The sequence below is a fragment of the Pseudochaenichthys georgianus genome, chromosome 22 (assembly GCF_902827115.2).
Source record: "Pseudochaenichthys georgianus chromosome 22, fPseGeo1.2, whole genome shotgun sequence".
Lineage (NCBI taxonomy): Eukaryota > Metazoa > Chordata > Actinopteri > Perciformes > Channichthyidae > Pseudochaenichthys > Pseudochaenichthys georgianus.
In genome coordinates this window covers 23088667-23113231 of record NC_047524.1, presented here as the reverse complement: position 1 = coordinate 23113231, position 24565 = coordinate 23088667, and the positions used below count along the sequence as shown (strand labels likewise).

The window sequence follows — 24565 nt, the reverse complement described above, 5'->3', positions numbered from 1 at the left end:
TTTTTTTATGCAGTGTCCCATGAATTTTGGAAAGTATCCATTATTCCTCATGTGTATTCCTGTTTTACTGCCGTCAGATCTGAGTAGATTACCCTTTGTTTTTTTTATTGCACCTTTAAAAGTCTAATTATTTAAAGCTACTCCGGTACAGGGGCAACAATTGCTGTAGGTAAACAATGTATCGGGTCTTAAGAGTTTAAACTGTTAAATAGAATGACAAATTCTACTTTTAGGGGCTTTACCATTTTTTTTTTTTTAATTATTATTATTTTTAAGATATTGAATGTTAGGCTTTTTTTTTTTTTATAATAATCAAGATGTTTTAGTGCCCTTTCCAACCCCGTTTACTGTCTCATATGTAACATGACTGTACCTTCATGACCTGACACTTTAAAAAAAACATGATGTGCTTTCCCCAACTCTCCCTTTCATGTCCCCCACACCTGGCTACAGCTTCTCTCTGTCCTGCACCACCATATCAAATAGAGACTCCCAGGCAAACGCCCATCCACTTCATCCCGAGGGGGCTGATGACTCAGCCAAAGAGCACATCTGCCTTGTTGTTTTTACTACGATTCCCATCTAACCCTGCCCCCCCCGCCGTCGCTCCTCTGTCGTCACCTTAGAGTCAAGACACAAGGTGCCATGACACTTGGTTTTACCGTAAAAGGGTGCACGGATACTCATATCCCTCTTCATACCAGAGCATTTACATGTATGGCTAAAGGCTACAGTGGGGTTATTGATGTGTTGGCAGAGGTCATGACCCGGGAGACGCAGTTGAATCACTGTGAAAAGGTGTGTGCATGTGTGTGGGCGCTCATAACATCTCAGACCTATGATCTTTTTCCTTTCACAGAGAAAACAAATGTTTCTACCTACCTAACTGAGGGCTGCAAAACCAACCCAGTCTCACGGCATTTCGTGTTATAGTCATGACATTTAATCTATTGATTCGTGTTCAACACAATTTCCCCCTTTTTTTCGTGTCACACAGAATGATTTTAAAAGCAATGCATTTCTATTGGTAGTATGTTTCGTGCCTGCACCACGTCTTTTTGTCCGGTCGGGTCTTGGAATACAGGAAGCTGTGTGGTTCATAAAAACATTTTCTTACTCAATATCAAGCCACAATTATTGCTTTTATTTTTAAATGTCTGACTTTTTTTGCCGTCCGTGAGGAAAATAAATGGGGCTCAGAATATGTATTTTTTAAATCTTTTTTCCTTCTAATTTGTTATTCTTTTCTAAATAACACACTGTTATTTACTCAACAATAACACACAATTATCCTTGTTTTTATTTATTTGTTTAATTCTATAATCTCAGTTTTCTTTGCGGTCTGTCAGGAACTGAATTTCAAAATAACCTATCAACAAAATTGCGTTGCCAGGCAACGGCATCGGGTGAAAACAGTATTTCCGGTCTTGAAGTTTTCATAGTAAAACCGAAAGTATTCCCCTCACTGTCAAACATCAGTTTATCCTTGTTAATTACACAACATTGATTGGTTTAAATTGTGTACAATGCTTTTGTGTTTTTCCCCTTCAATTCGGAGAAACAAATAGTTTTTTTCGGAGTTTAGGATGGCTGAAGACACGAGACTACCCATAATCCTCAGCTATCGTTTGGGACTACAGTCCCTTTGCTTGACAAACCCCGTGATAAGTCTTCAAGCTCTATGATTGGATGTTGGAGTAGCAGTGCGCCAAGGTTACGCCGAGCGTCAGACAGCTCTTTGAAATGGAATGAAACCACGGCACACTATCCAAAATAGGACTCGAACGGGTCCAGCCCAACCCCCCCCCAGAACATGCTGGCTTTTGTGTTTCGCAACATGTTCTATGGCACGTCTCTACTGGGAATTGTAGTTTTAAAAACTACTTTCCCATAATTATTAGTTGCCAGTATTAAACTATGTACACCCCTGGAGGTTTAGGAAACACATTGGTGTTATCAAATTTAAAACATATAATTAATACATGGGTGAAAATTGCTTGTGTCCATAATGGGCAGCATTAATATACCCACATGACACCTGAGGTCAGAAGAGCTTTATTTAATAGCTGGTCTTATGTCTGTGAATCCTCCTATTGTTCATTGATAAGCCTGTGACATGCACTTGTCAAGGTTCAGAGGCACATTTAGCAAATATGGCAGTAGTCATCGATCATCTTAAGATAAAATAAGATATGCTTTATTGATCCCAAGTAATACACAGCAGCATGTAAAACATGCAATGTATTGTTACTTTGTTCTACTCCACTACAATTCAGAGGTTAACCTGGTATTTTTACTCCACTACATTTATTTTAGTTACTTTGCAGATTCTGATTAATTATGTGAAATATAAATAACCCTTAAATCAGACTTTAGTTACACCTGAGTAAAATTCAGGGAAGGTGATTGTCAAGTGCCAACAATCAGGCGAGATATTTGATAGTTGGTGCTTGAAAAGACTAAAAAGACTGCAGATCCCGTATAAAGTATATTCATTACTCGTTATTCTCCAATAGTTAATTAAAGACTGTATAATGGCTATTTTGGACATCCATTTCAAGATTTTCTAAGGTTTATTGACATATTATATACACAGTATAGTGTAGTTATGCAATGAATGAAAAACTTGGGTTGCAAGTTCCTCAGCAGTGCATTACAATACATCTATCAATATGTGTGTATACCTCCACCATTAAACTGTCCTATTCTGCAAATGTCTTATACTATCTACATACATTAGAGTATAATTAATATGTATAATATCAGTTAAAATAAATGCTTCAACATAGTTAACATTGCAGGAAAGCAATATATTAGACGTTAAGTACTTTGTCAGGCTTAATATTTATCTGTAGATACCCACAAAGCTTTTTTCTTATTTAAAGTGGACCTATTATTCTATATTTGAATAATATATTGTAGGGCCATACCTATACAAAACATGTCTGTGAAGTTTGTTTTTCAAAATACCAAACAGATCATGGATTTGAGCCATGCCTCATTTCGCTCTGTTTGCTCTTTTCCAGCCCTGTCTTTACAAGGGCTGATTCTGTGGCAAATGAGCTGCAGCTGACCACGCCCCCTGCAAAGGAGGGGGGCGAGACACGAGCGTCATGTTACCATGCTGTTACCATGCTGTTACCATGCTGTTACCATGCTGTTACCATGCCACACAACCGCTCATTCCCCTGATAGGTGGAGAGTTGCCCATATAAGCGGAGCACCCCGTTTCTGACATCAGAACAATTTCAAATCTGTATCAGCTCCGTTGCAGCCCCGTTTTTAGAGATTTGGGTATGGAGGAAAAGAGAGAGGGTTGTGTTTTCTGACACTCGGTGAGTTCCCTGACACACCGGGGACACATATTCATGTATGAAAGACGTACAAAAGTGCATTTTGCATGATAGGTCCCCTTTAAAAGACGACCTTAACCTAAATTATTCTTTAATGTTTAAATAAAGGTTAATTAGTTTGTCTGTTTTGCACCTCCTCCTATTAATATCTTTGGACATCCAGCACTAAACAGTTTTATTGTAGAGATCACTTACAGTATCTTCTTGATTTTTTATATTCTATATTTCTATCATGGACCTTCTACTTTCCCCCTCTGTACTCTTAATATTTTTTTCATCAAATATAACATATTCAACAAAAATATTCAATAACGTGCTTTAACCACTAGGTGGTTGCTGATATATTATGATCCACGTCACGTATTCAGTTTCGGCGGCAGTTCTTCCAGTTTGTCCAGAAGTCTTCTAATCAGGGCTCTATAAATAAAGAACTACGGCAGATGTGTAATATTTAATGCAGCCGAACCGTGTATTACAATGCCGTTATGAGAAAAAGCACACACTCGGAATAAAGCATTATTTTCTTTTTTTTTTTAAATGTTTTTGGATTTCATATCGCATAAACCATATCCCATATCCCAACGTGCATTGCGGCTAAAACATCCAATCACCGAGCTTCAACCATAGCTGAGGATCTTGGGTAATCAGTTCAGTGGGTGTGTGTCGAAATGTCCCGGAAATGTCTGTTTCCGGTGACTTTATTTTGAAATTCAGTTCCTGACGGACGGCAAACAAGCTCGAGATTATATAATTAAACAAATAAAAACAAGGATAATTGTGTGTTATTGTTGAGTAAATAACAGTGTGTTATTTAGAAAAGAATAACAAATTAGAAGGAAGAAAATATTTAAAAAATACATATTTCAGTATCCTGAGGCTCTGAGCCCCATTTTTTTTCCTCACGGACGGCAAAAAAAGTCCAACATTATACAATTTCAAATAAAAACAATAATCGTGGCTTGATATTGAGTAAGAAAATGTTTTTATGAACCACACAGCTTCCGGTATTCCAAGACCCGACCGGACAAAAAGACGTGGTGCAGGCACGAAACATACTACCAATAGAAATGCATTGCTTTTAAAATCATTCTGTGTGACACGAAAAAAAGGGGAAAATCGTGTTGGTGAACACAAATCAATAGATTAAATGTTGTGACTATAAAACGAAATGCCGTGAGACTAGGTTGGCAAAACAAAGGCTTCCAATGTTAGTTTTCAACAAGTGTTGACACTTTCAAACAGCAGTTTGTGTTGATTTTAACCATCCTGACCTAACTGACCATTCACCAAGATGAAGGTTGTGTCCTTTTCCAGGCAAAATGTGTAAGAAATTGGTAATCTGCTCTATTGTGGGCTAAACTGCAAGAGTTAGCATTCCAGGCTAACTAGCTTACTATCTAGATTCAATGCCAAGGAGTGCATCATTAACTAACTACTGTATATTAGTTTGTTGGGAAAGGCTACATTGAAGCCACATTCATGACCAGCACATCTACTTCTCAGTATTATCTCACTGTGTTGAAGCCGCTCCTGAACATTATCAAAGTTTAAGCTAACATTAGCTGCCATAGCTTGCTTTTTGGGAAGGATTACGTTCCAGTAACTCCAGCAAACAGTACCCAAGACCGCGTTTCATTTACCAAAACATCAGAAAAAACCTATCCTAAAAGAGTTTTTTCCTGAGCCAACTGAAACATTTTCATGCAACTCATTGAGCTCATTAGCTATAGCCTTGTTAAGTATACAGCTAGAGGAAATAGCTAGGGATTTCCAGAAAGCATCATCGCTAGCTAAAATACACAACGCCTGCTGTTGTTTACCTTGATGTGACATTCAAAATCTTTTCTCAAAAAGACAAATAATGATGATAAATCTACAACTGATATCACGTACTGCAAACAGAAAGCCGGTCAATTTAGTACCCACAGTGTAGGACTGGTTTTATTTACTTTGTGTGTGTGTGTGTGTGTGTGTGTGTGTGTGTGTGTGTGTGTGTGTGTGTGTGTGTGTGTGTGTGTGTGTGTGTGTGTGTGTGTGTGTGTGTGTGTGTGTGTGTGTGTGTGTGTGTGTGTGTGTGCGTGCGTGCGTGCGTGCGTGCGTGTGTGTGTGTGTGCGTGTGTGTGTGTGTGTGAATTATCACCTCAGACTCATTACAGCAAAACACATCAGAGGCTCTGTAGAAATCTGTATCCAAGTCAGGAATGGCCGGTGCTGGGTTGAATATTGTCTTTACTGTAACAAGAAACAAACATTTTATTTTCCACACAGTAAATCATTGTAATCTACGGGTCACTTGGGATAACATGCAATCCTTAACAATTTAAGAAAATAAAACTTTTCTCAGTTATAGCTGTCAGCTTGCCATTAAATATGGGATACAATTGTTACAATGTCCATCAGTGACACATTTTCCGGTTGTGTGAAGTTTCTTTTACATTTGCTAAGCTTCAGTGTCAAGATCTGACATTACCTTAATTACACTTTCAATGGGAACAAAGACTAGTGGGCTACCACTGGGAATTGCTTTTGCAGGCATAGCTCAAGTGGGTAAGCTTCTATAAAAAGACACCTTTTAAACGATTAAATTAGCATTCCTTGAAATAAAAAAGAGGAAATGCTGGTGGAAACAGCTTCACATCCTACAGCTTTTTTTGTGGTACGCAGTAACCCCTGCAGTTATAGGGTAGTGTGTGTCAATATGCGGCATATAACCCCAATATATGTGTGTCAGTGTGTGGGTGAGATGAGTTGTGACCCTTTCTCTGTGTGTTGAGGAGCGCAAGGGAGGGTGAGAGCGAGAGAGAGAGAGCAAGAGTGTTTGTCAGAAGTAATCCTCTGTACGTGTTGCACATCACTGTCTTATGCATATTCATGAGCACAGAGCATTAATGCATCTAATACCATGATTTCTGTGTATGTGTGAGGATAAGCCCAGCTTGACGAAGCGATTAATTCTGATATCTCTGTGTACAAAATAAAGCCTCATGCAAGTGTGTGTGAGGGAAATGTATGTTCAGCGTTGGTGACATCAAAGTCTGTTGTGCTAAAGTGTGTGCCTAGTTGCTGTGTGTGTGTTTGCGTGGGCACATAAGAGAGCAGCTGCGTGGGTTTGTGCAGGGCTTTGGCCACCTGGCGCTTTGAGGTGGATGCCGGGCTGCTTGCTAAAAGTGGAAATATCATCTATCTGTTTCCTAACACACACACACACACACACACACACACACACACACACACACACACACACACACACACACACACACACACACACACACACACACACACACACACACACACACACACACACACACACACACACACACACACACACACACACACACACACACACACACACACACACACACACACACACACACACACACACACACACACACACACACTCATATACTGTATGTGTACCCACATGTACTATGGACATGTCACAAGAAAAGTGACACCAGGTTGCTCTTCTTCCCTCTCTCTCTATGTTAACTGTATTCCCCCTCAGTTTCCATCACTTCCGTTTCGAAGTGCGAGATCTCTGAAGTGCAATGCCTCTGTTTTTGCATAAAGGAGGGATCTTCTCGACTGTTTGAACGTTTTTATATCAGTTCCCTATCTCCTCTTTCGCCACAAATGCTTTCCAGGGATCTTTAAAGAAGACGTCTGAATTTTTTTACTGTCAATATAAGTAATGCAAAATCAAAACACGTCAGTCTTATAATAGATTTTTAAGGAATGAGTCCTAAAATCCAGATATGAGTCAGCTATTTTATCCTTCCCGTTCCATGCTACAGTATGTTTTGTTTTGTTTAGTAAATATTCCACTTGTAAATTAAACTAATTATTTTGTGGGATGGAAAAAAAAGCTATTAGAGAACCAACACAATGCTAACTTTAACCAAGCAACATAAAGTAGAACGCGCCACAGATCTCTTTTCCTCAAGTTTATCTCAAGTTTCTTTATAAATGTCGTTATTTTTGAGGACATCATTTGTATGTTCTCTTTAGTCCAGATGTCAAGCAAACACCGGACCTCTGCAAAAGTCCAAGCCAGTCCTCTTCCACTTATGTTGTTAACCTGTGTCCAAAAATGTCCATGCAGAGTTTTGATTGCCACAATTGCCCAAATACACAGATTTGATTAAAACTGACAAATGTAAATGTCGGCTTTCGAAAGCGCTTTAAATCAGTTTTTTCTTCTTCTTCTTCTTCTTCTTCTTCTTCTTCTTGTGTTTTCGTTTAAAAACCTGTTTATTTACAGTATACTAAAAACCCCTCTTCCACTCAAAAGAGGAATCAGTAGTTTTTCTCCTCCACATTTTTCCAATGTTCCTCAGAAGCTCACATGCATAAGTTAACAAACATGTGAAGCAAATGTGAGCCTAGTTGTGCTATTAATTGTAATACATTATGTTAAAGTTTAAATACATTTAAGTTATTTGAAGCACTTAACATATATATACTGCTATGTAAGCAGGCTATATTGCTCAATCACTTAAAAGGCTTTTCATGTACTATTGTCAATAGTTAGCATCTGTAGCCATGGAAAGAACTGGTAGAACAATGTTGTCTTCCATAACATGTCCTTTTGTTTGCGAACTGTGGCGTAAAAGCAGCGTTTGCATCACTTCAGTGCTGATGCATAGGCCCAATGCTCATTAAGTAAACATGCAATAAGACTACTGAGGATGGAAGTCTATCAATATGCACACAGGAGCAGCTTGTGTTAAATCCCTAATACAACCATGCATAAAGGAATCTGCCTCTCTGATGCCATGAGCTGCTACTGTGGACGTCATTTTTACCTGTGCGTTGGTCTCAGGTTGCATGTTTTGCTTTCCAGGTGTTGGTAAAACACACTCCAGCACACATACACAAACACACAGACATGCTCACAGCTGCTGGGACAGATGTGGTAATACTTGCTTGTGTGCATACTGAGTCACGTCTGGCAGGAGAATGCGTGTGTCATGACTGGGCTTTTTTTTTTGCATGGAAGTTCAAAGTCTGCTTGCAGATGTGTTGGGAAAGCAACCAGGTCAGCTCGAGGAAGCACACAAATACAGCAGTGTGTTGGTTTGGTGGATTTTGGGAGGATAGGTGAATGGAAAACAAGAGCAGAGGGGAAAACAGGGTAAGATCCCCTGCACGCTCCTATTTGGAAGCACACACACACACACACACACACACACACACACACACACACACACACACACACACACACACACACACACACACACACACACACACACACACACACACACACACACACACACACACACACACACACACACACACACACACACACACACACACACACACACACACACACACACACACAAAGTAAATGAGTCATCAGTGAGTGTGTGAAAGGGCTTTAAGAGGCTCTAATTGCATCTGGTGAGAAATATAAAAGTGGCTTCTTGCTCAGACAAGCAAGAGGAAAGGGGGGTTGAAGATGGAAGAGAAAAAAAAGAGTGAAACTACACAACTCCTAGCATTTCCTCAGGTCTTAGAAATTAATGTAATTCCATTAGCTTCTCAATATTAGATGGAAGTAAATATATAGATACTTTTTTCTCTCAACTAATTACATGTGAGGAACCTAAACTCTTCTCAACAAGTGTGTTTCGAAAGCTGGCATCCACAGTACGTGTGGCTCGCTGGTGACATTTGCGTAATTTGTGCAACGCTTCACCCCCGCACTATTAAATCCTCGCCGCCAAACCCATTAACACCCATTCCCTCCAGAGAACTCCATTTACGCAAGTCTCTGATGGAGCAGCATCGACGACGGTGGCATCTTTGCCAAGCGTCTTCGCTCGCTTTGCCTCTCTCCTGGTGCCACATGCAGAGCCTGATCCCATGGTATGGTCGACACTGAGGAAGGGGGGGTTCGGGGGAAAGAGGGTGGCACTCGGCGAGGCCATCTGGGTGTCCCATCTGCAACACGGTTGTGGCTGCGACTCTTTCGCTCTGGCAGCCTGCAGCGAGCGATTACCAGTGGCAGGCCCTGATGACAGGGGCGTGAGGCTCCCCAGACGTATCGAATGACGTGAGGCGTGCTAATAATAGGATGCTATTAAAGATCATGAGCTCAATAACCTGGTTATCACCAAAAAGGTGGCGAGAGGAAGGGTCTGAAATTGGTTCCGTTTTTTTTTTTATTCAACCTTTATTTAACCAGATAAAAAAGCATTGAGATAAAATCTCATTTACAATACTGACCTGGCCAAGAAGGCAGCAACGTTACACATAACACAAACATATAAAATACAGAGAACACAACTAAGAAAACAAAAGACGAAAAAGCAGTCAGTACATTGTGCACATTTAGGACAGTAAGAAAGGTACACTACTTATTTCTGCAAGAGCAGCTGGTGGTAAGGACCTCAGACAACTTCAATTTAAAACATGCTATTGAGACAAGTGCCCTCAGTTTTAGGCTTGATTGAAGGTCAATCCAAGACCAAGAACCATAATAAAAAAGACTAATTTTTCCAGCCTCAGTCCGCACAGCAGGTACCTGGAACCGTATCCAGGCACTGGATCTGAGGTTGTGAGAGTCACAAACTGGAGCAAATCTGGCATATATGTACAGTGGAAGCTTACCTAAAATGGCTTTATACATTAATAAAAACCAATGCTGCATCCTACGCATAGTAAGTGAGGACCATCCAGTTAGGCTGTACAGTTTGCAATGATGAGTCCTATAGGGTGCATTTGATATATAACGCAGTGCAGCATGGTAGAGTGGGTCAAGTTTGGCCAAAACATTGGGACTGGCAAATCTATCAATTGTATCACCGTAGTCAAGCTGGGACAGGAATAAGCCAGAGACCAACCTTTTACGGGATGAAGTTGAAAAACAACATTTAAGTCTGAAAAGCAAGCCAAGAGTGAATTTCAATTTCTTTGTTAGAACTTCAATGTGGTGTTTAAAGTTTAGATTTCTGTCCAACCAAAAGCCCAGATATTGTGTAGGTATCGACAAACTCAACAGAGACGCCATCAAGGGTGTCAATGGAGAGGCAAGAGGACACTGACTTGGGAGCAAAAAGCATTGCTTTGGTTTTCTTACTGTTCAATAGCAGTTTGGAATCAAGAAGTGCATGCTGCAGCGTGATAAAATCTGATTTTAAATTGGAAACGGCCATATCCAGAGAAGGAGCACATGAATATACAATAGTGTCATTAGCATACATATGATAGGTAGAAAATTGCATCTGATTACAAATATTGTTTACATATAATAAAAAGAGCAAGGGCCCTAAAATAGAGCCCTGTGGAACTCCCTTCTCCAAGGTGACAGGGTCAGAGACAGTACTACCCAACCTGACACATTGAGTACGGTCGGTTAGATAACTTTGAATCCAGCAAATGGCGTTATGACCGAAACGAGACATCAACATAACATTAGACAGAATGTGGTGATCGACAGTGTCAAATGCTTTGGCTAGGTCAATAAACAATGCAACACAAACTGATTGTGTATCCAAAGCAGCCTTAATATCGTCTCAGACTTTCAGACTGGCAGTCACAGTACTGTGCTTTGATCGGAATCCAGATTGCATAGGGTTAAGGATGTTGTGTGAATTTAAAAATAGTTGAAACTAGGGACTCTTTGATAACACAGAAAGATTTGAGATAGGACGATAGTTATTAAACTCAGTGGGATCACCAGCTTTCAAGAGGGGCGATACCATTTACCATTTACGCAGGACAACAATTAATCAATTGGCAATATCCGTTCAGACTAGGGGTGTAACGGTATCCATATTCGTCCCGAACCGTCACGGTTCGGACGTCACGGTTCGGATGTCACGGTTCGGCACATGCAGTCACATGACGAATACGCCTTTTTTATGAGTGGGAAAAAAGTCTGTCACTCAGGGCAGTATCCATTACACTATATATAATCCAGGGGGCGGTATTGCGCCTAAAATCTGTTTGCCAGCCGCCCTTAAACAACAAATGAAGAACAAGAAGAAAACACAACAAAACGAACAAAATACAAGAAGAAGAAAAGTTAGTATGGCGATTTCAGATAACACACAGGAGTTAGAAGAGAAGACCCACCTGCGTCTTTTAAATCAGCTGTGTGGGAACATTTCGGGTTCCCTGTGGACTACAATAACGATGGAGTGCGAGTGGTGGAACCGTGAATTCTGTGAACCGTTACACCCCTAGTACAGACATGGTGTTTTATGTGGAATGTGAGCTGCATTGACCTAACAAACACTCGTGAACATATTACTTGTATCATCTTCGAGTCAGTGGGAAGAATTTGTCTTAAAGCAGCCCTATAATGCTCTTTTTCAGGTTTCATATTTGTATTTTTACTTGCTTTAATGTTCAAAAACATATTTATTTTTCTCATACTGCCTGTGCTGCAGCACCTACAGTATTTTCACCCTCTGTCTGAAACCATAGCCCAGTCTGCTTTGATTTGTTAGCTGGCCGGCTCTGTTGTGATTGGTCTGGTGAATTGTGCTTTGAGATGTCTTGACCCTTAGCCAAACACGGACAATGTGCTCGAGCGCTAGCCAGTAGAAGCGCGAGTGTCACAAAGTGATGTGAACAAGTACACAAAGGAGTCCAATGAAGGCACTTCAGGCAGGGGGGGGGGAGTGTGTGGGAGATATACATGCACAAAAACCTGTAAAACACACTACAGGGAAAACCCAAAAACGCATAATATGGCCCCTATAAGAATGTTCGCCCTGGCAACTGAGCAACCTACACGTGAGCTGTGGACACACCATCATGTAAAGCACAAATACACTCACTGACCTTTGTTCTCCTGAGCCATGCGTAGCGCCTGCAAGGACGTCTGCGGGCTGATCTCCAGCTGGCACACCAGGACCTTTGCATGACTGATGGCTGGAAGAGCTTTGTGCAGCTCCTCACTGCCCAGCAGCATGTTGGCACCAGCCACGATCACAATGGCATTATCACCTGCCCGCGGACACCAAAAGAGACGTGTGAGGAAACAACAGCCACTGTGTGATGACTTTGACAACCCATGGGAACTCTCAACTCCATAAATAGGGCTAAATACGGGATGTGTGATGTAAGAAACTGTGGGGGCTTACTGTACTTTGAATGTTTTCACACTATTTACAGTATGTGTGAGGGCAATATAGCAAATGACCTTAAAAAACAATGATTTATTTGAAGATTTTCAGTCTGGCTTTAGAACACATCATAGCACAGAGACAGCTCTGGTTAAAGTCACAAATGACATTCTAATAGCCTCAGACAAGGGACTTGTCTCTATTCTTGTTTTGCTCGATCTCAGTGCTGCATTTGATACTATCGACCATGATATCCTATTGCAAAGACTAGAGCACTTAGTTGGCATACAGGGAACTGCTTTAGGCTGGTTTAGGTCCTATCTATCTGAACGCCCTCAGTTTGTACGTGTTAACGATGAATCTTCCACGCAAACCAAAGTTAGCCATGGAGTGCCACAGGGCTCAGTGCTCGGACCTATTTTGTTCACATTATATATGCTTCCGCAATATTATAAGAAATCATTCTGTAAACTTTCATTGTTATGCGGATGATACTCAACTATATTTATCAATCAAGCCTGATGAAATTAATCATCGAAATAAAATTCAAGACTGCCTTAAGGACTTAAAAACGTGGATGATCTTAAATGTTTTGATGTTAAACACGACCAAAACTGAAGTTATTGTACTTGGCCCGAAGAATCTACGAAACAAATTATCTAAAGATATACTAACTATGGATGGCATTAATTTGGCCTCCAGTGAGACTGTAAGGAATCTTGGTGTTATATTTGATCAGGATTTATCCTTTAACGCCCACATAAAATCAATTTCAAGGACCGCCTACTTCCATCTACGTAACATAGCAAAAATCAGGCATATCTTGCCTCAAAACGATGCAGAGAAACTAGTCCATGCATTTGTTACTTCAAGGCTGGATTATTGTAACTCCTTATTATCAGGGTGTACCAAGAAGTCAGTCAAGTTGCTTCAGCTGATTCCAAATGCTGCAGCTCGTGTACTAAGCAGAGTTAGGAAAAGGGACCACATTACTCCTGTTCTGGCTGCCTTACACTGGCTCCCTATAGAACACAGGATAGAATTTAAAATTCTTCTTCTCGCCTACAAAGCCCTTAATGGGCAGATTCCATCTTACCTTAAATAACTCATTATACCCTACTGTCTTATTAGGGCATTGCGTTCCAAGAATACAGGGTTGTTGGTTGTTCCTCGAGTCTCTAAAAGTACAATGGGAGCCAGAGCCTTTTCTTATCAGGCTCCACATTTGTGGAATCAGCTTCCAGTTTGTGTTCGGGCGGCAGACACCCTATCCGTTTTTAAGAGTGCGCTTAAGACCTTCCTTTTTGATAAAGCTTATAGTTATGGCTGATTAGATTCAGCCCCTAGTTTTGCTCATATAGGCTTAGTTTGTCGGGGGACATCTTACTTCTTCCTTCTCTCTGTCTATACCTCTGTCTCTCATGTTCCGATTAACCCAGCTTCCCCAAATTTCTTTCTTTTTGGTGTCTATATACGCCGGGATCCGGAGTCATGGATGATCCTGCGGTCCTGTGTCCTGGATCGCGAGCCCTGGATCTTGAGTCGTGGCTGTGGTCCTGGATCATAAGTCCTGGATGGATATCCTCGTGGATTCATCTTCCTATTATACACACATGCATTTCCAAACATCTGGACTACCTATGTTGGAAATGTATTATCTTTTTAATTTACACACGGCATCTATTGCACGTCTGTCCGTCCTGGGAGAGGGATCCCTCCTCTGTTGCTCTCCCTGAGGTTTCTCCCATTTTTCCCTTTAAACTGTGCGTTTTCTCTGGAAGTGTTTCCTTGTACGATGTGAGGGTCTAAGGACAGAGGGTGTCGTATTGTCATACTGATATTCTGTACACACTGTGAAGACCACTGAGACAAATGTAACATTTGTGATATTGGGCTATATAAATAAACATTGATTGATTGAGTATAAAAAGTGAACATTTTCAGTGTCAACTATGACATTAACAGTCAAGTTTCCCTCAAAATTGTAAAGCCTTACATACTTTTTTTCAAAGATTTTTTAGGGCATCCGTTGTCTTAATTATAAAGACAGAGTTGAAATGGGGATGACAGGCAGGCAAATGCTTCCCAGCCGGATTCACACCCGGGTCCTCCGCTTAGGGACCAAGCCCCCGGTACATGGGCTGCTAACTCTACCAATTGAGCTATGCGCTGGTCCACGCCATAATATACCTATTTTCATTGTTATCATATTGTAACCTTTCAAATACTTCAAATAAACCCACATAAACACTTACGTTTTGTCGTGCATTTGTGTGTTGTTCTTCTTGCTTTGTCTTTCACCGCTTAAGGAAAACCTTTAACACATTTGACTAAATTGACGCTTTCAAACTAATGCAGCATGGCATGTGGACAAGAATTCAGATGATTCTTTTTTTTAAATCAATCTCTTATATAACAAATTTCAGTTGGACTTAATATTTCTTTAAAATCAGTGCATTCAAACACCTAATTCCATGTTAAATTGTAGAAAAAGGGATCCAAATCCAAGAATGCATCCATATAACATGGGATTATTTTCGACATCTAAATGTGTAAAAGTGTATTTGCAAAATGACAGAAATTACTCTCCATGGAGAAAGTCTTGGATTGTTGTAGATTGGAACCTGTGTGTGTGTGTGTGTGTGTGTGTGTGTGTGTGTGTGTGTGTGTGTGTGTGTGCGTGCGTGCGTGCGTGCGTGCGTGCGTGCGTGCGTGCGTGCGTGCGTGCGTGCGTGCGTGTGTGTGTGTGTGTGTGTGTGTGTGTGTGTGTGTGTGTGTGTGTTGGTTTTAGTCACTCCAACACTTGTGTGTCAATGGCGCCACTAAATGCATGGGCGTACAGATTGTGTGAGGGTGTTTGTGTAGTAGTAAGAAAGAGTTTGCTGGTAGCAAGCATACACTCGTGGTTGAGCCTGTACAGTATAAGGCAATTTCTACAACTGAAAGAGTGTTTGGGATCCCAGGAGGATGCATAAGCTAGTGGCAAAAGAAAAGCATTTACCTGCATCGTTGACAATGATTGAGGCAGCTCCTGTGGCTGCATCAGATGCTTGCCCGACAAAGTCTGAGACAGAGGGAAAATACGAAAGGTGAATAACAGAGTTTGAAAGTATCCATTATTTGTGTTTCATAAAACACACTTGTCACCATAGTAACTTCTATAATTGCTTGGCATTTCTTTGGTTCTGTCTATTAAGAGACAGGCCACAAACATCTGGAGTCTGATATGAGCAACTTTTGAAAAGCAACTTTATTTTAAACAACTTCCAATTGGTTACCCACCATTGGACATAACAATAGAGAAATCTCCCAGTAAATCCAAAAGCATGAGCAACTAAACAGAACTGACAAAATACAGGCACAAAATAAATGCTCTGACCGTGAACTTCTTACCATGCAACATGGAAATGGCAACCAATTTGGCTTGCAGTAATGCAAAACGTACCTGTGTTTACACCATAGTCTTTGAAATTCTGAATGTAATTGTCTCCAAAGAAGTCTTTACCAACCTAGAAAAGATGGAAAGCAAAACGATTTCAACAAAGAGAGTGTAAAGCGGGGTCAGACTTGGTTAGCGGCAACTTTTGAAAAGTGGTAGTCAAACCTCAGTTGGGTTGGATTTTCGTGTGCCCTGCCAGCATACTGGCATGGTGCCGCCGCCGAAAATGTGTAAAAACGAACACACAAAGTCAAGAAATGCACACACGCGATAACACACGACCAGCTGCGCCAAGCCTCGAAGACACGATAACCCCGCCTTCACGCCTCTTCATACCCACCTCACGTTCGTTTTCCTTCCCTCCTTCCCCTCTTCCCCTGCTCCGCATTGGGATGTCCACATCTGTAGCTACTTTGGGTTGTGGAAGGGGTCCCCACCTTGCCCCGAGGCGCCTACTTCGAACCCACGCTTTCCAAAAAATGTGCCAAAACGAGGGCACTTCTAGCTGCCTGTGATAATGGGTTGGGCTGGTATTGGCTGCTTGGCCCCAATCTCTTTGAAGAGTGGCCTTACGTCTTGGATGTTTTTGACAAGCCCGGGTGTCTATTTTTGGGTTCTCCCCATGCCCGGAGAGCTCCTCCCGCACTGGGTTGTTATCGATCGGGCCTCTTTGTTCTGACAGAGGTGGGGCTTCGGTGCTTTAGTGCGCGGGTTGAAAGGCCACGCTGAGCGTACTGATTGGAGACTCTGGGTTGTATGGTATGGGAATAGGCTTGTTTGAAGGCGCGCAAGTGTGGGTGGGCGTATGCATGCGGTATAGTATTGATCAAGAGAAAATGAGGCATGGAGAGTTGCAAATCAACTTTTTTTTCCAAAATGCACACATTAATGCTTGGAACCAAACGTGCACATATAATGTAAATCACAGCAACAGTGTATTTCTGCAAACTTGATTCCAGTGTCATACCTTGCAGACCATTGCGGTTTTGGCTCCCAGTCTTGCAGCCTGTATGCACTGGTTGGCCCCCTTCCCTCCAAAGCCAATGAAGAACTTGTGACCATGGATGGTTTCCCCAGCTTTTGGTAGTCTTGGTGCCTGGCTGAGGTAAAAAAAAGAAACAGGTAATTAGCACAATGTTATGGAGTTCACCGTCCTCCATTCAAAAGAACCTCAAAGGATTTAGAGGATGAAAAAGTAAGAGTCTTCTACCTAAAAACATGCTTTGGCTGGATTTTGCAGTCCTAATTTGATTTTTCATCTCAACAGTCTCTTCACACTGCAACTAAAAGTTTGAAAATGTTCCTTCAAACTATGAAAAATGTGTTATTTGGCAGTGTGAGCGTTCTACATTGAAACCAAGAAGTAAAGGGAGATGTCAAAATGTGAAGATAAACCTTCAGGGCCAAATCTTTTCCTGGTTGAGCTCTTTATTTATCACTGGAAGACAATAGGTCTCTGTTGAGTCTGCTGAGGATTACATCTTTTGGTCTTGGGAAGGGCTTTCACAAAAAAGGTCATCAAAGTGCAATCTTTGCCAGAATCAATGGAGCATTGGAACCCCACTCCCTAACCCCCCTTTTTACATACTTAAACTCAAAAGCAGCAATAAAACCTAATATGGAGTTTGCTATTGGCTCATCATTGTTAAAGGCATTCTCAATATTTTACTGAAGATGTGTCCATGCAAGTTTCTCAATTTCTGCAAATGATGCAACAAGCAAAAACCATAGATGTCTCAACTTGATGTTGGCTGGACTAGTAATCCGTGACTCATCAGGGTTGGGTAAATTCCCGCCCTCCCCCTCGAGGTTGATATGCCACAGGTGGCTGCCCTCAGGAGGAGCTGTCTGTTCCCTGATTTCTCCAGTCACAGAGCCAGAATGAGTGGTGAGTAACATGGAGTAGAGACAACAGACCACTTCATATTGTACGTCAGAATGCTGTGGTCTGGCTTCGGGCAATCCTGGCCAGGGGCCAAAGGGTTTGCGGGTGGCAAAATGTTGTCATAAACTTGTTTTCCCCCTGTTGTTGCTCTTTCTTATACTGCGATTGTGTTTGTGGCAGGTGTGCTGTTACAGTAAGCTCACTCTATCCCAGGATTTTCAGTAACTGAGACGCTGGTGGCAAACACTGGAGGCGGCAATAAATGCTGCTGTTTTTGCACACCGGCGTGTGAAAACACTAAAGTGCCCAAAGCTATAACAGGATGTAGGGTCAATGAGACTGAAATGTGGTGAGAAGGAAACGGAACAAAGGTTGAACAGATGTAAACACACACACACATACACACACACACACACACACACGTATTGTTATTGAATATGTAGAATAGGTAGGAAGCCGTAATAATAATAATTTCCCACATGTGTCAAAGCGGTTTCTCTTGGTGAGAAAAAAATCCTTGCACATGGACTCCCATATGTACATTAATTAAAAATATTGTGTTTTTTGGGAAAAACTGTTTCACATCGTTCATTCAGGTCTTTTATATTGAAAAAAGAGACACTAATACCACTGTCATATCTGTAGGCTACGCTAAATATGACAATCGCTAGAAACCGGTTAGCTTTTCTCAACACCAAAACTAGCCTAGCTGTCATCCCTTTTGGCTAAGCTAATTGCCTCTTATGGTAGTTTTCTATTTTGGCATACAGATATTGCTTTTGGAAGAAAAAGCATATCAAACATTTCCTGGAATTGTTTTGTGCTAAGCTAACAGCCTTGCTAACTGTGGCTCTAACTTATGCTATCTTCTTATGTAACTCTCTGCAAAAAGCAACTACAGTAAGTGCATTTCCTAAAATGGCAAACAAATAATAATTTGTATTTAGTTGAATTTTTACAACAGTGGTACTAAAGATTTCAATTAGAACTTAGGCTTTCTGTTACAAGGATTGCCCTCATAGTGGCAAACGTATTGAGTCAAGAAGATGATGACATACATGTATGGTGGAATGTATCTCTACATTATCTATTAGTTTATTTCATTTTCTTTTGTCTTTAATCATTTTTTAAGTGGAGTGCACAATGCTAGTAAACTAAATGATAGCAAGGGCATTTCACGTGTAGAGACTTGAGTGATTATCATGTAAGAAGAAGCATGTATCTGCGTCCGCCATAGTCACTAACAAATGTTCTGCCTTCTCATACATTGACGTGTTCATGGCTTGAGATTTTCACACAATAGTGATGAATAATGAGCACAACCGCAACATTATCAATATAACATTTGGCCGTCAGCCACTTTAAGGCGGATAACTGGAAGGTAAGATAAACAGATTTCCAAATTCTTAAATAAACCCACCTATGCCTCTTCATGCCAAAGAGACACTTGGCTATTGTTGTCTGTGGTGAGTGCACCAAACAAACAGGGCAGTTATGTGCTAAAGTGCAACCTCGGTGCGTTTTCTCCATGGTTTTCTCCCATGGAACCAAAAGGCCAGAGCAGGTGTTCAGTGACGTGAAGTGTTTGCTTTGAGGCTGGCTCTCATTTCCCTCTCCTCCGTCTCTATTAGAGTCATTCCTCAGCTGTTGGTGAGCAACATGGGGAAGCAGACTTGGACAAAAAAAAATTGAAATGCTGTTTTTGTCGAAAAACACAACCTCCAACGTGAACTAGCTATTGGCAAAAATAATAAATATTAAAAGATCTTGCTTTTGCTTGTAAAAATGTCATATAATTACGACAATAAATAAGGATACTACATGGTTGTATTGCTCACAGAATATTTTTGTATCAGTGTGTTAACCTTCAGCTCTTGGTGCGCCTCAGCTTTTTGAGCCGATGAATGCACCACTCAGAAAATATATTTTTGTTCACATTTTGTGAAAGTTTCCTTGTCCACAAAAGTCCCTATAGCAGAAGCTCCGGTAAATCAGGACAAGGTGAAGAGACCTAACAAAGAACAGGTTGAGCAAAGACAGCATACCTTACATGGGCATGGTGAGCTGCTTCTCTCACAAGAGGTGCAGTGTCGGAGTAGGACGTGGGCGTTTATTTTTGTGTGGTCAGACCATTTGTTGAAGCCACGTGCATGTTGCTATTATTCACTCAGAAATGGTCTATATCAGTGAATATAATAAGCCACTTATCAACCCATTCGGTCTCTGAATTGAATACTTCAAAACCTTTTAAATTAATATTTTGTACAACTACATTAAAGGTTGGCAGACGGATCACGGACACAGTGTATGGAATAGAACAATTCTACTGTAGATTAAATACTACAAAGTTAATATGTTATGATTGAGTTCACTCAATATGTATTAATTTTCAAAACTGATTTTTTAATATCTTTAATTAAAATGATGTTGCACAAAACTTTAAAATGAGGTTAAAATTAAAATAATACATTGTAATACTTCTCCTTAAATGTCAGTTTAGTTTTTTTCTCTAACCTTAGATTAAATGAAATGCTGATGCACAAAAAATGAACAGTTTAAAGTTAAATTGTGATCCAGTGTTTCCTTTAGAATTACAGTTCAGGAGATCTCACTTTAATGTAGCCTACTAGTTAATGTAATTTTTCTTAATTTCTGCCAGTTGGTGCCAGGCTGTCTCTTCTTCCTTACTCTGTTGCTGTTTTGTCTATTACTTGTTGGCATTTTGCTAAATTAATTGTGGCCAACCATATTTTCTCAAAGTAGTAGCTGTTTAATGAAATCACAGGGACAGATACAGGAAGACATTCCTGCCTACTGCAATAACTGTGCAGCGAATCACCTCTGGCTGGCAAAGAACTCACAGCTCGATAGTTTCTCTTTTGTTAACTGGATTAATATCTTCACACTGTAAATGTTACATTTATATTTAATTGAATATGCCATTCCTTGCACACTTAATAAATAACTAAATAATATCCCACTTTATATTGTGTTAGCTGTAAATTGGCACTTCAATAGTGTTTTATTTTTCAGAAAGTTTACAGATTTTTATCTTCATGGTGAAAATTATTTGTAACTTTTTACTTCTGTCTTATATAATCTTATTTTCTATTTTGAGATGTGTAACGAAAACATTTCCCAATTTGGGATCAATACAGTACATCTTATCTTATCTTTACTTATTTTAAACTTAGTTTTGCTAAACTCTTATAAGAATTGTGCTCGGATTAAATGTAACATTGTTACCTGTATTCCACATTTTTGCAAACACTGTCCCACAACCTGTCCCTGAGTAAAAAGGAGGAAGAATACTGTTATTTTGTCTTATTTTTAACCAGTCTATTTGTTGTAATTTGTGCAGATACATTCATTACAAACCACACTTGAATAAAGGTGTGTTTACTATGCTTTGGTGGGAACACGGTTGTGGGACATTGTGGTTCTGCCTAACCATTTGGGAAACTCAGATTCCAGTGAGCAGGTGATAAGCGCCTCCACTCAGTAGACTGAGGCAGTAGGGGGCACTGTATGGCTTTGACAATGGGTTTAAAGCAAGAGAAGCCCTGCTGTTCCTCCTCTTTGTGCACTGCAGACAGTAGACCTATACAACATAACATTTTACTATAGCTGTAAAAAACAAGGATAGTATACTCTTGCTTGGCACACTTATAACAAAGCACCATCAAGATCTGAGTGTGTTCAGATGGCAAGACCGAAGAGTGTGTGCCCCCGCTGTCTGTCACTCAATTGTGCTGCCACCAAAACACTGGCTGCTAAAGACAACTGGATTGCTAACTTCAAATCCATGCATATCACTTTGAAGGGCTGCAAATGTATTCCAACTACCCCCTCCCTATCTGACCCCCATCCAAAAAAAACACCCCACACACACACACACACACACACACACAAACACACGCTCCAAAAACAGGCCATTTCCCGTTAGCTTATTAAGGGTCTTAATTGACAACGCCTGCCCTTCAAAGCAGAAAGTCACTTTTTGAATTGCTAACGAGCAACAAAATAAATCCAAAAACCTCAGTAGGAGAAGGCATATGTTTTTCATAAGTTGGAACTTGTGAGTGACAACAAAAATGTGACAACTTGCACTCGCTAGAATGTCAAGAAACTTTTTCTGCCACTGGCACAAGTTGTGGTTGTTTATTTAGATCTCCACTTGCTGGCAGCTAGGTGACAGTTCTTTTTCCAGAGTTTCATTTACAAATATAATACAAGCTGTGTGTGTGACAAAACTGCCACACACGCTGACAGGAATACAGCTCGATGGCTGAAGCCCATGAAGACGTGACATTACACTGTATTTGCTTTAAATGCTTCTTTTGAGATTGTGTCATTCCTCACAAACGTCATGGTAAATGAGGATGACAAATTGTTTTCTAACTAACCCATTGTGCTGGAGTTGATGACTAATGATTTGTGGGAATGGATGTTACTTGGCTCAACAAATCTCCACCACGTATGAGGATGATGCACACTGACATTCGGTAAGCAGCAATTATACCAGATCTTCTGTACACTCTCTGAAAGTGGAGTCAGATATACCATGGGATGGGTACACCTACATCAGCTGTCAATGACTTAATCAATGATTGGTATTTGTACAGCATTAAACACCTTCTGCAGATCAGTGGATGTTTTAGAACAGCAGCTCATGTGTGTAAAAAAGCTGAAGTATATGGACATGCACAACCCATCCCGATTTAACGAGAAGTCTGCTCACTATCATTGCCTAATGGCCTAAAAGCTGTTTGCCTCCACACTCTTAAACCAGGGATTTTCCTTACATTATTATGGGCGTTAAGGACAAGTATTAAAAAGCCAGAGACATTATCTAATTTTGGACAACTTCCTCTATTCTTGAGCAGCAGAGGGTGCAGTCCATTTCAAACCATGATGGAAAATACCCTCGAGCCTTTATGCCATATTTTCCACATGCCTGCAAGTCACCAAAGGAAAATGGCTGTTGTGGTTTATAATAATAATTATAATAATAATAAAGGGAAAGATATTTAAACAGAGACACTTGACCGTTTGGTCAGCCACACCCACTAAATGACTGATAATATGCCTGTCGAGTTCAGGAGCAAACACAAACATAGTGCAGTTTGCATTGACAACGAGAGAAGATTTTCTGCTAGAATTTCGTAGTTATTTTTTAAGCAAAGGCTTTTTTGAAATTCAGACAGTTGTACTCAAAGCCAGACTTTCTAGCAGCAACTGTACATTTTGCTTTATGAAATGATGACTTCGGAATTATTTCTCAGCTGTAATTACATGAGTGTCACACTGAACTTTGTTTGATTGTTGCCTCTGCTTGACTTTCAATGGCAAACTCAGAGTTGACAACAGTTAAGCCAATGCAACAGGGATTGATTCTACTGGTCTTAAAAAGATGACCAAGTGTAAAGAAGTCAACGAGAAAATGATCTTACTTCTCATCCCTTTGTACCATCTTTCATACTTTTGCCTAATGAGTTTTTGTTCCCAATTGCTAGTTTATAGTCTTTTTCAATACAGCATGATGTTCAGCTTGCAAATTATGGTCCCATTTAGAGTCAATTGTAGAGGCAGAGTATTCTTGAGGGCGTGGCTACCCTGCGAAAGACAGGTCATGTTGATGTCTGTTTTTTGTTCTCTCCGTGTTTTTGTTGTTAGAACTTTCAACTTCTTCAGTGTATTTTCATTTCATCCACTTCTGGTCCCAAAAAAAGATGGCCCCCAAAATGCCAACTAATTTACATCTCTTATTTACAGTCCATAGCTGACTCATGTAAAACAGGAACCTACACTGAACAAAAATATAAATGCAACACTTTTGTTTTTGCTCCCATTTTTCATGAGATGAACTCAAAGATCTAAAACATTTTCTATATACACAAAATAACCATTTCTCTCAAATATTGTTCACAAATCTGAAAGAATCTGTGATAGTGAGCACTTTTCCTTTGCCGAGATAATCTATCCCACCTCACAGGTGTGGCATATCAAGATGCTGATTAGACAGCATGATTATTGCACAGGTGTGCCTTAGGCTGGCCACAATAAAAGGCCACTCTGAAACGTGCAGTTTTATCACACAGCACAATGCCACAGATGTCGCAAGTTTTGAGGGAGCCTGCAATTGGCATGCTGACAGCAGGAATGTCCACCAGAGCTGTCGCCCGTGAATTGAATGTTCATTTCTCTACCATAAGCCGTCTCCAAAGGCGTTTCAGAGAATTTGGCAGTACATCCAACAGGCCTCACAACCGCAGACCACGTGTAACCACACCAGCCCAGGACCTCCACATCCAGCATGTTCACCTCCAAGATCGTCTGAGACCAGCCACTCGGACAGCTGCTGCAACAATCGGTTTGCATAACCAAAGAATTTCTGCACAAACTGTCAGAAACCGTCTCAGTGAAGCTCATCTGCATGCTCGTCGTCCTCATCGGGGTCTCGACCTGACTCCGGTTCGTCGTCGTAACCGAGTTGAGTGGGCAAAAGCTCACATTCGATGGCGCCTGGCACGTTGGAGAGGTCTTCTCTTCACGGATGCATCCCGGTTTTCACTGTTCAGGGCAGATGGCAGACAGCGTGTGTGGCGTTGTGTGGGTGAGCGGTTTTCTGATGTCAATGTTGTGAATCGAGTGGCCCATGGTGGTGGTGGGGTTATGGTATGGGCAGGCGTATGTTATGGACGACGAACACAGGTGCATTTTATTGATGGCATTGTGAATGCACAGAGATACCGTGACGAGATCCTGAGGCCCATTATTGTGCCAGTCATCCACGACCATCACCTCATGT

At 40.8% G+C, this 24565-nt stretch overlaps 2 protein-coding genes across 3 annotated transcripts in view; one reads left to right on the top strand and one right to left on the bottom strand.

Annotated features, from left to right (window-relative positions):
- The window catches only part of rbks (ribokinase), a 58456-nt gene that overhangs the window by 28005 nt on the left and 5886 nt on the right, over positions 1–24565 (bottom strand). For both annotated transcript variants that reach the window (XM_034111345.1, XM_034111346.1), the window contains exons 3-7: positions 16837–16969; positions 15876–15939; positions 15432–15494; positions 12147–12311; positions 5494–5585 (exon numbers count right to left, since the gene is read on the bottom strand). In XM_034111345.1, coding sequence (XP_033967236.1) covers positions 5494–5585; positions 12147–12311; positions 15432–15494; positions 15876–15939; positions 16837–16969 — 517 coding nt within the window. The remainder of the gene's footprint in view (positions 1–5493; positions 5586–12146; positions 12312–15431; positions 15495–15875; positions 15940–16836; positions 16970–24565) is intronic.
- babam2 (BRISC and BRCA1 A complex member 2) overlaps positions 17702–24565 on the top strand; it is a 109988-nt gene continuing 103124 nt past the window's right edge. The window contains exon 1 of the mRNA XM_034111342.2: positions 17702–17757. Within this exon, the coding sequence (XP_033967233.1) occupies positions 17751–17757 (7 nt within the window). The 5' untranslated portion in view covers positions 17702–17750. The remainder of the gene's footprint in view (positions 17758–24565) is intronic.